At 37.6% G+C, this 13,617-nt stretch overlaps 1 protein-coding gene across 1 annotated transcript in view; it reads left to right on the forward strand.

Annotated features, from left to right (window-relative positions):
- Positions 1-1,799: 1,799 nt before the first annotated feature.
- Positions 1,800-13,617, forward strand: part of LOC132823605 (cell adhesion molecule-related/down-regulated by oncogenes-like) — a 49,733-nt gene continuing 37,915 nt past the window's right edge. Inside the window, exons 1-4 of the mRNA XM_060837523.1 lie at positions 1,800-1,872; positions 4,054-4,368; positions 5,827-6,054; positions 6,987-7,100. Of these exons, the coding sequence (XP_060693506.1) occupies positions 1,800-1,872; positions 4,054-4,368; positions 5,827-6,054; positions 6,987-7,100 (730 nt within the window). The remainder of the gene's footprint in view (positions 1,873-4,053; positions 4,369-5,826; positions 6,055-6,986; positions 7,101-13,617) is intronic.

A 13,617-nucleotide genomic window follows, 5' to 3' on the forward strand; every position in this document is an offset into this window, starting at 1 on the left:
AAGTTTTCCACGCAGAAGGTGATAAGTGTATGGAATCAGCTGCCAGAGGAAGGGGCGGGGGGGGGGGGGGTGGAGGCTGGTACAATTGCAGCATTTAAAAGGCATTTGTATGGGTACATGAATAGGAAGGGTTTGGAGGGATATGGGCTAGTGCTGGCAGGTGGGACGAGTTTGGGTTGGGGTAATAGGTTGGATCGAAGGGTCTGTTTCAGTGAGGCACATCTGTATGACTCTATGAATAAGTAACTCATCAGTCAGTCACGTTTGCAGGCATCCTGCTTGGACCCAGACTCCGAGTATCCAGAGACTGGAACAACTGAGCTTCGTGCAAATTCCCAGTGGTTGTTATTTTGTTGGAGAATGAATAAATGTCACTTATACGTGCTAATATGATGCTTTCTTTTTCCTGTACATCTTAGTACAGCATATTGATCATTAAATTGGACAGCCACCAAAGGTGAACCTGGTGAAAGAAGTATTTCTTAGATACTAGAAAACCAATTATTTCTTCAAATATTCTTCAAATAACAAAAACTTATTTGTTTACTGGAAACTACTTTCTGCATTTCTAATTAGTTAACAAATACCCTGCATGCTGATATGCAGGCACACATGGAAGTTAAAGTCACTCCATCAAGGTAATCTGACATCTGTGGTAACTGATAGCTGTGGATTGATTTGTCATTTTGCTGGCATGGAGCCATCTACATGCCAGTGGATTGTGTAACATGTCTCATTCAACTGAGTGTATAGGCAAGTTGAAATGCTCTCCAGCTAAGCTCAACGCATGAAACATGGATTCCTTTATGAACATACTTGTTTAATTTATGAATACTCTTACTGAGCATCCACGCTTTTTTGGAAGTTTTAGATTTCAATTATTCACATATCTTTTCATTGAACTGCGGAGTTGCTGCCTCTCTTTCCACTCGCAGATTATGAAATGATCTGACCACCAGAGCAGCAACCACATTTCTGCAGTCAATCCTGTCACATTTATTGCTTGAGGAAAAAGAACAAACCACACGCATGACAGGAGTAGGAGACGCCATGCTTTTAACAGTGGAGTAAAATTATGATTCAAAGCCCATGGCTTAAAAGAAATTTTAAATTTCAACAATTTACAGGAATGCCACGCATTGCTGCAACATTACAACAGCCGATAAGATCACACATCACAGACATAATGCTGAAGCCAAATTCACTCGGTCCACGTGACCTCCGATAGTAGAAGATATGTTGATTATAAAACACAGCTCGCGTATATTAATTCTCAGCTGGAGAATTTAAATTTGATTGCTCTCGAAGACTATCTTGGCTTGGCTTACATACATGGCAGGTGTCTTCCCGAATATGATTTCGTGCAATTCACGACTTTTTTTAATTCAATATGTGTATCACTGATCACATTATTTATTACTCTCAGTTAGTTGGCCTTAAGAAACTGGAAATGAACTGTTGCCAGTATGCAAAGCTTAAGTTGTCAAGAAAGGCTGGACAGGCTGGGTCCTTTTTCACTGGAGCATAGGCAGTTGAGAAATGACCTTGTAAAAATTTGTAAAATAATGAAGGTTTACATGGATTTAATTATTGTTGTCTTTTTTCCTCGGCAGGAAAACTAAGAGGCACATTTTTAAGATGAGAGGAGAAAGATTTTAAAAAGACATAAGGAGAAACTTTCTACACAGAGGGTGGTTCGTGTGTGGAACGAGTTTCCTGAGGAAGTGGTGGTGTGGGTACAATTACAATGTTTAAAAGACATTTGGATAAGTACCTAAATAAGAAAGGTATATATGAACATGTGCTGGGAGCAGACAGATACCGCCAGTTTAGTTAGGGACTACGTTCAGCATGGACTGGTTGGATCAAAGGGTATGTATGACTCCATGGTGCAGTCAATGTAGTTTAGGTCCATCCAATGCGCTGCTAGGAAGGGGATAGTAATTTGGATCCAGGAGCAACTCAGAAGATTACTATTTTAATGTGGGGTGATTATATCATGACTGAGGAATGTCTGCCTTCTAACCAAGGAGTACAATTGCATAGTTTTATGGAACATTCCCATTTACCATCACCTGGATGACAACAGCTGCAGCAGAATTCTGGAGATGGTATTGTCCAGGACAAAATAACACATTTGATCAGCAAATATATTCTCTTAAATTATCAGAGCATTTCAGAAGGAAACACCTAATTTAGATAGTCATTAATAAGGATTCACAAAGACAAGTGAATGAATGTGTATAACACGTATTCATGGTGAACCTGTTATAGCATTAAAATGAAAACCTTCATATCACAGTAAACACGCTTTTGAACATCTCTGTGTAAAATGGATCAGAGCAAATTGAAACAATTTCTGATTCACAATTTCATAGTTGTTCTAGAATCCTTGTACTGCCATGGAATTGATGGTTGCTCGAGACAGAAAATACTCAATATGGTTTCCTCGTGATGAGACACTGTCTTGACAAAATGAACGCGGAACATTGGAAAGAAGGTTGCAGAAGTCCCAGAACAATTAGGGGAAAACAAATCATTCAATAATCAGCTTGTATGTCACATCAATTAAAGAAACAAAGTCACAAATTACAAGAATTTGATTTCTATTTTAACATACTAAAACAACTAACTCAGCACACATCTCAATTTTAAATTTGTGATCAATATCAGTTATTTGATAACTCCTGGAATGTTGTTTACACCAATCTGGTGTTTTTGTAGCCCTTCATAATGGTGTAAATGCCTTCATTCTGTAGTTAGTGGAAAAAAGGTCAAGAGTCATTGAGAATAGGTTGAGAGAAATGCTGTCAAAGACATGATGCTGATAATTAGAGACTTAAAAAGTAACAAGAAATGGAATTTTAGCAGATTAATCTGACGTTGCTGCTCAATACTTGACGATACAGCAGTGAGAGGTTTATCATTGTGACCCGAATTTCTGCTTGCAATACCGGGTTTAGCAGTAGTTTTGCCTCCCTGTCTATCTAATTGCTACAACTACAGTGGGCTGTTTCTTTAAAAAAAATGTTTAAAATGTGTACGATACTGAAAACCTCAAACAATTGGCTGTGCCAGCCAGACAAGCAGCCAACAAATCAAACCATACTATGGAGGATTTAGTGCAAAGCATTGCAGATTGCAGCACTTCAAGTGCCCATCAAAACAGAAATAACTTGTGATAGAGTCAAAGTTGTCTGCTTATCGTATTCTTTCAGGCCAGAGATTCTAGATAGCCACCACACTCTAGGTTAAACTGTTTCAACATCTCCCTGTTAAGTGTTTCCGTCAATCTCTTTAAACCTATAACCATCAATCACTGACCACAAACTGAAGGCTAAGGACCTCTTCCGCATCGATAATGTCTCAGCCCATCTCAGTTTTGTGCATCCCAATTTCAGTGGCAAATGTATCAGCCCATCCAATCATTCTTCAGCCACAATTGTAAGTCCCGACAAAATCGTGACCCTCTCTGAGGTCATCAATATTTGTGGCAGTTCCGGTTACAAAACAGCGAATCTTATTTGAAAAGGCATGCTTATTTTCAGCTAACAAATAGTCATGTGCTCAAGGACTCACATATACGTATAAGAGTAAATTAGAGGGAGAGAAGAGCACTTAAGAGCATTTGTCTATCCTGATCTCACTCACAACGGATGGTCTCAGATTTTTCTTACCATTATGTCGAAGTGTCATTCACTATGGAGTGTCTGTCTGCTGTGTATCTTGCGTGCAGGTACACATTTTTTATGGTGTGTATTAGCTGTTCATAATCAAGAAACAATGTGAACTTAAGGTTAGTTCAGATGAAAAAAGGATACATTGTATTATTGTTGTCTTTTTGTCAAGTCAAATATTCACAGAACTCATTTAGTGTGTTTGTGGGAAGAAATTATGGCATACAACTAGGACAATGCTTTAAAAAGTGGAGAATTAGTCGAACAACAAAATATGGTAAATTGCTCTTGCATCAATAGCCTGGAATGATGATGTTATTTGAGTGGTGAAGACCGTTTTTCTTGTTTAATCTCGGTGTGTGTCCTTGGTTGACAGCAGCAGCTGGGGGTATTTCGGCCAAAGTGAATCCGGATCTAAAACAAATAACGGTGCAGAGAGGTTCAACAGCTATCATGCTATGTCCTTTCTCCTACCAAATCAACTATTCAAATGTTATCGCTTACTGGTGGAGAGAAGGTGATAAGACCTTTCTACAGGAGGATAGAAGAAAGTTCTTCCATATAGTTAAAGGAGCAGCCTATCTTAAACTTCTGAATGTTACTGTCCAGGATGCTGGAACATATATCTGTGCAGTCAAGTCCGAACAGCGAACAATTGGGAAAGGAACTGCTGTGCAACTTACTGTATATGGTAAGTGTCAGATAAACACAGAGACGTCGCTCCTGAGAAAAGCAAGTAATGTTTATTAGATTAAGGCATATTGTGTGACATATTTTGATTTATTTAAAATGAAATATATTCAAAAATATTGAAACCGTAGAAAACCAGTGACATTACAAAGTTTCTGATCTGCTCAGTATTTATAACAAAAAATCCCTTCGGGGACATGGGCGTTGCTGGTTGATCCAGCATTTATTGCCTGTCCCTAGTTGTTCTTGACAAAGTGGTGGGGAACTGCATAGAATCACTGCAATCGATGAGCTGTAAATAACCCAAAATGCCATTTTGGAAAAATTTACAAAATTTTGACCCAGTGACAGTGAAAGAACAGTGATGTGTTTCCATGTCAGGATGTTGAGTTACTTGGGAGAGACTTGTAGCTGGTGGTGTTCTCATGAACTGCTATCCTTGCCCTTCTAGATGTTAGTGATTGTGCGTTGTGTACGTATTTTCTCAGGATCCTTGTTGAATTTCTGCAGTACACCTTGATGGTACACATTGTTGCTTCTGAATGTCTGTGGTGGAGTAATTGCATGTGGTGTCAATAAAATGGGCAGCTTTTTACCCAGATGGCGTTAAACTTCTTGAGTGCTTCTGGACCTGCAGCATACAGGCAAGTGGGAAGCATTCCAACACACCGCTGACTTGTAGCTTGTAAATGCTGGACAGACTTTGGGGAGTCAGCAGTTGAGTTACTTCCTGTAGTATTCCAAGTCTCCAACCCATGGTTCAATTTATATGGCTCACCCAGTTCAGTTTCTGCTCAGTGGTAACCCCCAAAATGTCAATAGTTGGAGATTCACTAATAGCGATTCCACCAAATGTCAAGAGGTGATAGATAGATCGTCTGTTCTTGGAAATGGTGTTTGCCTGGCATTTGCATGAATGTAACTTCCAACTTTTCAGCCCAAACCCAGTTCTTGCTGCATTTGGTCATGGGTTGGTTCCGGTTTTTTTGCAATTAGCTTTTGCAGAGAAATTCATTGGAATACTTTAATGTATTTTGTTTTGCATTTGAACACAGAGGGACAGGATGAATATCTGCAAAATTATGCATTTTTGACGACCCTTAGCTCACGAGAACAGCTAAATCGTCAGTCCCATCACTTGAATGGTTTTACCTAAATTCCCAGTATCGAGGTCAAATTCGTCATTGTGTTTGTAAAGAAAGGTGCATTTTGATGATCCTATCCTAATTTTATTTTAAGTCAGGACAAAGTCTGAAAACTCATTTTTCTATAAGCGCAGAGGCATATTAAAAGGATTTTGGGATTTTTAAATGTGAAACATGTGACATTTTCGTGCACTATTCGTAACAGCAATTAATGCAACTGGTGTGCTGGAAGTATGTTGTTTTGGTCACTTTAAAATACATTTTTGTAGAAGATGAAAAGTTGCTTTGTCTAATTTGAGTTATTTTCTATTCAGCTTCACCAGCTCCTTTGAAAATTGTTTTTGTGCTATCTGAAGACCATTTTGCTGCTTCTCTCAGACTCCAGTGCAGGACATCTTACTTTTACCCAAAAGCCTTTAACCTTACTTGGCACAAAAATGGGAGAAACATCTTGACAGGATTTAGGAATGAACAGCAGGCAAAAACTGGGGATCTTTATGAAGTCATCAGTTCCTTAGAATTGCAGGAGGCCGTTCAAAGTGGTACAGTCTATATGTGTCAAATATATCATGTTTCAAGCTCATTTCCTGCAAATGCCAGCTACACTATTACGAATAAAGGTAACATTTTATAATATGTGGTAATTAAATGCTCATATATGTTTCAGAATGGATAAATAAATAGGAATTGGTTATGAAAGTTATTTTATGTGATTATGTCAAAGTCAAGATTTGGCCCCATTTAATGAATTAAAGTTTACTTCCTTTGTGTTTTTTGAAACCGATATGTAGTTCTCACACGTGACATCACCAGAACTAGTTAACATAGGTCACATACTTCTTTTTATGTATAGGCTGAATATTCGCAAAGGACTGAAAGGTCAATGTTAATTCTTGAAAAAGAATGCATAATATCGAATTTACGTTTTCCATGTACCTCCAATCATCCGGTAGTTTAGCTTATTTTCCCAATCATCAGAGTGCCACATTCGTGATTAAATACGCAACATAGATACATAGCTGATTGGATCGTAGCTGCAGAGATTATAATTATTTTAACTGAACTTTACCTCCACGAACAACTCAAGCAAAGCTGAAAACAGGTTCCATTTTATTTTTTCTGACTTTGATCTGCATGCAATCCAATCAAACTCCCAGCAAATAGTATATTATTTTGCGACATAGGTTAGAGAACTGAGCACTTATTGTAATTAGCTCTATTTCCATTAATTTTAAATTTGTCATTACTTGAGACACTTCTATCATATACCTATTGCTTTAAATTCCAGATATTTGTTTCCAGCTGCATATTCGTTAAATAAAGTGACAACAACATTGAAATGCACAACATTTATGTAATATATTTATCATTTGCGCACGGCAGTATAATTGAGAATGATCCTTATGACATTTAAACATGTGTATCTTCACTTTATAGTGCAATTTTTAATTTTTAATTTATATTAACGTTACAGATTTTGCCTCAAAAATCAGTGTTCCAATGGTGGTTGGTTGCGCTTTACGTGCACTTGCAATTCTAATATTGACCGTGATGATTGGCAAGGGTTTTCTGTTCTTTAAATCCAAAGGTATGAGCAGAAATGAAATGTCTCATTTAAATCAATATAACTGGGACCTGAATCTCTGAACTTCACAATTTAAACAAATATTTTATGAACAACCTCTTTCAAACATATACCCGGATTCACATCAAATATAAAATAAGAACATAAATAAAATAGTTTGCTAAGTTGTATTGATGTAGATTAGAATTGTGATCGTGAAACACATTGCTGAAAGAAATTTCCATTGCTTCAACCCTCAAGGCATAAATTCAAAGCAGCTATGCGTAATGTCTCAACCTACATTGCGAAACTGTTATATCCTGTTTACAATTGCCAAATAGTAGTCGAATTGCTCTTGGCTTCTAATGAGTCCAATTCTCATCCTTTTTTGTTGTCGACTCATGTTAATTTTATTTCTCAGGAAGGCAAGAGAAAAAAATAATTAAATCCAACTCAGCATGAAGATGTGGTGAGACAAACTTCTTTTATTCTGTCTATTTTGATTTTGAAGTTAAGTTGAACAATTTAAACTGGGAACACTGTATATGTAAAATATGTCAAGACATGTCTTGAAGATTTCATTGGCTCTCAAAATCACAATTTCAGCTGAATAATAACAAAATAAAGAAAATAGAAAATAGTAGCAAGATTAACAAACGGTTGCAACTATTTTAAATAGTCAAACATGTTTATAAACATGCAACCTGTATTAGTTAAATTGTGCTGATATTTATAATTATGAATAATAGATTTGAATCAATAGATTTGAAATGTTTCTTTTCTTTCGTACTAAACAAATGACAATGTGCTGAATAATTGTGTCATGTTGCTAACAGACATAACATTGCACTGGCTATTTTGAATGATAGGTTTCATGGTGCAAATAGAGATGATTGTTCTCACCTTCATTTCTATACTGTTCAAAATTAACGCACCTATTAGGCTGAGTTCGATGATTGCCTGTACCAAAGAACTGAACATACTATGCAGAGTTGAAAAGGGGGCCACTGGAAAAGCTTAGCAGGTCAGGCAGCATCTGAGGAGTAGGTGTTTCGGACATGTTCCCTTCATCAAGAATGATAAAAGGCCTTATATCTGAACCTTTAACCCTCCTGCTCCTCGAATGCTGCCTGACCTGCGGTCCTTTTCCAGCGCCATCATTTTCAACTCCGACTCCATCGCATCTAGTACCTGGAACTTCCTCCTTGACAACACTGCACCTAAATTACCTGGACAGTAGTAAGCCAAGAAGTTGGTTTGCTATGGATTCTTAACGGTAAGCAGTTATTGGCACCAAATGCTGACCTTGTCACTGAGGCTCACATCCCAGAAAAATTGGAGATCGTGTAGAATACACCCACTTCTCTACTGTATGTACAGCAAAAATTTGCTTCCTTTCTTGGTGGACGTCAGAAAACCCGGACAAAGTCTTTACCCACATCTTTCTGTGAAATATCGCAGCTGCACTGTTGTCGAACATAGAACATAACAGCGCAGTACAGGCCCGTTGGCCCTCGATGTTGTGCCGCCCTGTCATACTAATCTGAAGCACATCTCACCTACACTATTCCATGTACGTCCATTTGTCTGTTCAATGACGACTAAAATGCACTTAAACTTGGCGAATCTACTCCCGATGTAGGCAAAGTATTCCATACCCTTCCTACTCTCTGAGTAAAGAAACTACCTCTGACATCTGTCTTATACCTACCTCCACTCACTTTGAAGTTGTTTCCCCTCGTGTTTGCCGTCCCCATACTTGGAAAAAGGCTCTCCATGTCCACCCTATCTAACCCTCTGTTTATCTAACGAGAACAGCCTCAAGGCCTTCAGCCTTTCCTCGAAAGACATTCCTTCCATACCAAGAAACATTCTAGTCAATCTCCTCTGCACCCTTTCAAAAACTTCCACATCCCTCTTATAATGCGGTGACCAGAACTGTACACAATACTCCAAGTGTGGCCGTAGCAGAGCTTTGTAGCATAGCCTCCTGGTTCCACAACTCAATCCCTCTATTAATAAAGACTAAAACACTCTATGCCTTCTTAACAACCCTTTCAATCTGGGTGGCAACTTTCAGGGATCTGTGTACATGAACACCAAGATATCTCTGCTCATCTGCACTCCCAAGAATCCTACCATTAGCACAGTACTTTGCATTCTGATTACTCTGACCAAAGTGTATGACCTCACACTTGTCCACATTAAACTCCATTTGCCACTTCTCAGCCCAGCTCTGCATCCTATTTCTCTCTGAAACCTACTACATCCTTCGTAATTATGCACAAGTCCACAGACATTAGTGTCGCCCGCAAATTTACTAACCCACTCTTCCAAGCCCTCATCCAGGACATTTATAAAAATGATGAACAGCAGTGGACCCAACACCGACCCTTGTGATACGCCGTTAGTAACTGGACACCAAGATGAACATGTGCCATCAAGTACAACTCTCGGTTTTCTTTCAGCAAGCCAACTACTGATCCAAACTGCTATGTTTCCCACAATCCCATTGCTCTGCATTTTGTATAGTAGCCTACTGTGAGGAACCTTATCAAACGCCTTGCTGAAATTATATACGCCACATCAACCGGTTTACTCCCATCTCCCTGTTTGGTCAATTTTGTAGGTAACAGAATAAAGCCCTGGGTGTCCAGATGCAATGCTGAGCCTGTGTTTTATTGTTGGTTGAGCAGTGGATCAGAAGAAGACGAAACAAAATTATTTATGGTTGAGAAATACCTCACAGAAGGCCAAAAGTATCTTTCAGAGCACCGAAGTTTTGTGATTTCCTTTTCAGACAAAAGTGTCCCTGGTTGTTGCACTTTTCATTGTCACCAACTTGAACATGTTCTTCCTTAAATAGTTGACCGATTTTCTAACTTAAAACATCAATAATTTACTTTAAAACATACTGTATGGCATTAAGTGTACCTTGTGAATTCTTTGAAAATGCACTTCTGATTTCAATGCTTTTATTTATTACTGCTGAAATTACCTACTGAAATAATTACCTTCCTTTATTCATAAGGGAGCAAGTTGATTGTAAAATTAATTTTCTATTATCAATGGTAAGTACAATTCTTCCTTTTCTCTAATTGTGCTCATTTATCTAATTAATATGAGGGCACGTTCATTCAAATCCTGCACCATATCCCCTCCAAATGAAAGACATAACTAATTTATTTCCAGTAATTGCCTCTCATAATTTTACTACAAAGCAATTTGACTGACGATTTTTTACGTTATTATTAACAAACACAGACACATTTATATTTTGCTTCATTTAATAAACTGCACTGCATGCTCAATTTGTAGCAGAATGTAGTAAAACAAGAAGTCACCTCTCAGAACTGAAATACCTAATTAAATTGAACTGATGCATGGAAAGTTTTCTTCAACATTGCATGTTTGCAAAATTCCCCTGGTGACCTTAAATTAAAACGGTATTAATATTAGTAATATTGAAAAAAAAAGTTGGCTTTTTGCAATTAAGTGTGATGTTCCTGGCAAGAAACAGGTCAGAGTGAGAATTGGTTAATTATCATGGTTGTAAGTATCAAGTGTTCGCAAAGTCAGTCCAAAAAACAAATTGCCCATGTTAAGAATGTATGCGTATCTCTTGACTCTAAAATAAAATAACCTAATGGATTTTAATCCTGACTTTCTGGACAAAACGAGAGATGCCTGAGGTTAAGCTGACATTTGCTGCTCTTCATCTAGTTGGGTCTGAGGTATAGTTCCTAAACAACAGGAAGGAATCACAATGTATATAGAGGCACATTTCAGCTTGTTTGAAGTCTTAGAGATGTACAGCACAGAAACAGATCCTTCGGCCTACTCATCCAAGCCGACCAGATATCGTAAAATGATCTAGTTCTATTTGCCAGTACTTGACCCATATCCCTCTCAATCAGATACCTTTTAAATTTTTCATTGTATGAACCTCCACCACTTTTTCTGGCAGCCCATTTGATACATACATCACTCTTGCATGAAACAAAATGCCCTTGAGGTCCCTTTTACACCTTTCCCCTCTCAACTTAAACGTTTGCCATCGAATTCTGGACTCACCCAACCCAGGGAAAATACCTCGTCTATTTATCCTAAATATGCCCCTCATGATTTTATAAACCTCTATAAGGTCACCCGTCAGCCTCGGACACTCCAGGGAATACAGCACTAGCCTATTTAGCTTCTCCCTGCAGCTCAAATCCTCCAACACAGGCAACATCCTCGGAAATCTTTTTCTGAACCCTTGTAATTTCACAACATCCTTCCTGTAGGAGGGAGACCAGAATTGCACAGAATATTCCAAAAATGTCCTAACCAATGTATTGTACAAGATGACCTCATCAATGCAAGATGACCTCCAATGTCTATACTCAGTGCTCTGACCAATAAAAGAAAGCGCACTAAAACACCTTCTTCACTATCCTTTCTACCTGAGACTCTTGTGTAAATAATCATCATCATGCGTTGATTTTGAAATGATATTGAACATTTCTTTGTGAAATTTTCATCTAGAATGATTTAATTAAGTGCTAATTTCATCTCAATGTTGTGTTTTCAGACAAAGCAGAGCATGACAGATTGCAACCTGACTTACATTGCTTTGAAGTTAAATGATTCCAGACTTTCTCAAAACCCAAACACCAAGAAATCAGTCCAGTATATGCAGCAGTGAAAAGCAGCCACTAAATGGGGCAAAAGAAAAAATGCTTGAAAGAGAGATGCACAGATTGTATCACAGGGATGTTTATGTTGCTTATTAACTTTATGTTGTTATTTTGCTCATATAAATCCATTGCAATTTTGCAAAACTGTGGATTAACTTCTCCCTTTCAGTAATGGCACCTCGATTCGCTTGTTTTCAGCATTAAAATTATTGCCACAGTTACCACGAAAAATCACAACTCAATTATTTGCAACTGTGAAAGATCTCCTTATTCCCTTTAAATCTATACAAAGTTTAACATATTAATCATTGAAATAATTATTGAGTATTTTCATGTTTTTGTATACTGTCAAATAGTCATCATAATTCCGCTTGTACTAATAACGCAGTGTCCAATATCTTATACCGATATTTTCATTTCCTTTCTCCAGTCATTACATTTTGACCTAGAAATTATTGGATTTGCTGTGGCAAATGTTCTCAACATTTCTATTGGTTAATTTTCCTTAACTTGTTTATGTTTCACTGTCTTTTCTGGCATGAGCTGATATTTCATTTTGCTTTCATTGTGGCTCTTGTTTAAATCCTGCTTGTTCACTTGCTGTGAGAATATTCATGTTGATTTTTCCATATCCAGAAAGCTAAAACTTAGTTAATTTGCTTAAGTTAATAATTGGCAGTTTGTTCTTCAAATTTTATTCTTAATGTACATTTCATGTGGAGTGGCACTCTGCCCAGACAGCGCAGACTAATACGCCATCTTTGATCCCCTATTACTGGAGTTGCAATCTCATTGTAATGTGATCTTGCAGGAAAAGATTGCATGACTCTTGAATGTCTCTGAATAATGAAAATATAAAGCAATTCTTTATTGAAGTGAGAATGAAATTACAGAAAGAAATCAATTCACATTTGAAGGAAGTGCATTGATATACGCTGAAGCAATGCTTTCAACGCAAATGGTTATTATTTTCATACAGCAATCTAATCTATATTAAAAAAATTGTGGTTTTGCATTGATGTGAATGCATTTTTTGACCAAACTTACAAGTGCTCAACTATTAAAAATGAAGTATTTTGAAAAGCTGCTTGGAAAGTTGTAAACTGTGAATTAGCTCGGTAGAGGCAAAAAAAAATTCTGTATGTCTTGTGGGAGAAGATTGGACAGCTGCAAAAAAAAAAGAACTGGCTGTTTGATTGAATCACATAAAATCTTAAGGAGCCTTGATAGGGTGAAGTTTGTTCATCTAACAGGAAAATATAGAATAAAGAATCATAGTTTAAAAAATCAGAGGGCGACCATTTGAAAAGTGATGGACCTTTTCATCTCCGGCATTTATGAATCTTTGGAACACTGTTCCTCAAAAGGTAGCAGAAACAAGTTTTTTGAATATTGTAAAGTCATGAATTGTTAGATTCTGCTAGAACAAGGAAGTGGAACGTTATTGGAGTGTTGTTTGAATGTAGATTTGAGGTTACAGTCAGACTCTTTATGACCTTGTTTGTATTACCTTCTGGATTTGGTCTCCTAAATGGACTGCTTTCATACATCAGTCATGTTGGTGTACCTTCTGAATGCCAGTGAAGGCTAGAGAGATTGACTGACTTACCCAAGCTTCTAATTTCCATTGTTCATATGGTTGTGAAGTTGATAATTGACAAGTGTTGGTGTGGGGTGGGAGCGGAGGATTGCACATCCCTCTAAATGATGGCTTTTTTTCTCTTTGCTTAGAGATTTACAATAGATGTCTGTGAACAACAGCTAGAAATTCTGTAAGTACACAGAGAACCCAAATTGAAACATTTGCTTTAATAGACCATACAGTTAGCAGGCGAATTGGCAGTTTTTAAACACAGCGCCAG

Source organism: Hemiscyllium ocellatum, chromosome 17 (genome assembly GCF_020745735.1).
Source record: "Hemiscyllium ocellatum isolate sHemOce1 chromosome 17, sHemOce1.pat.X.cur, whole genome shotgun sequence".
In the NCBI taxonomy this organism is placed as follows: Eukaryota; Metazoa; Chordata; class Chondrichthyes; order Orectolobiformes; family Hemiscylliidae; genus Hemiscyllium; species Hemiscyllium ocellatum.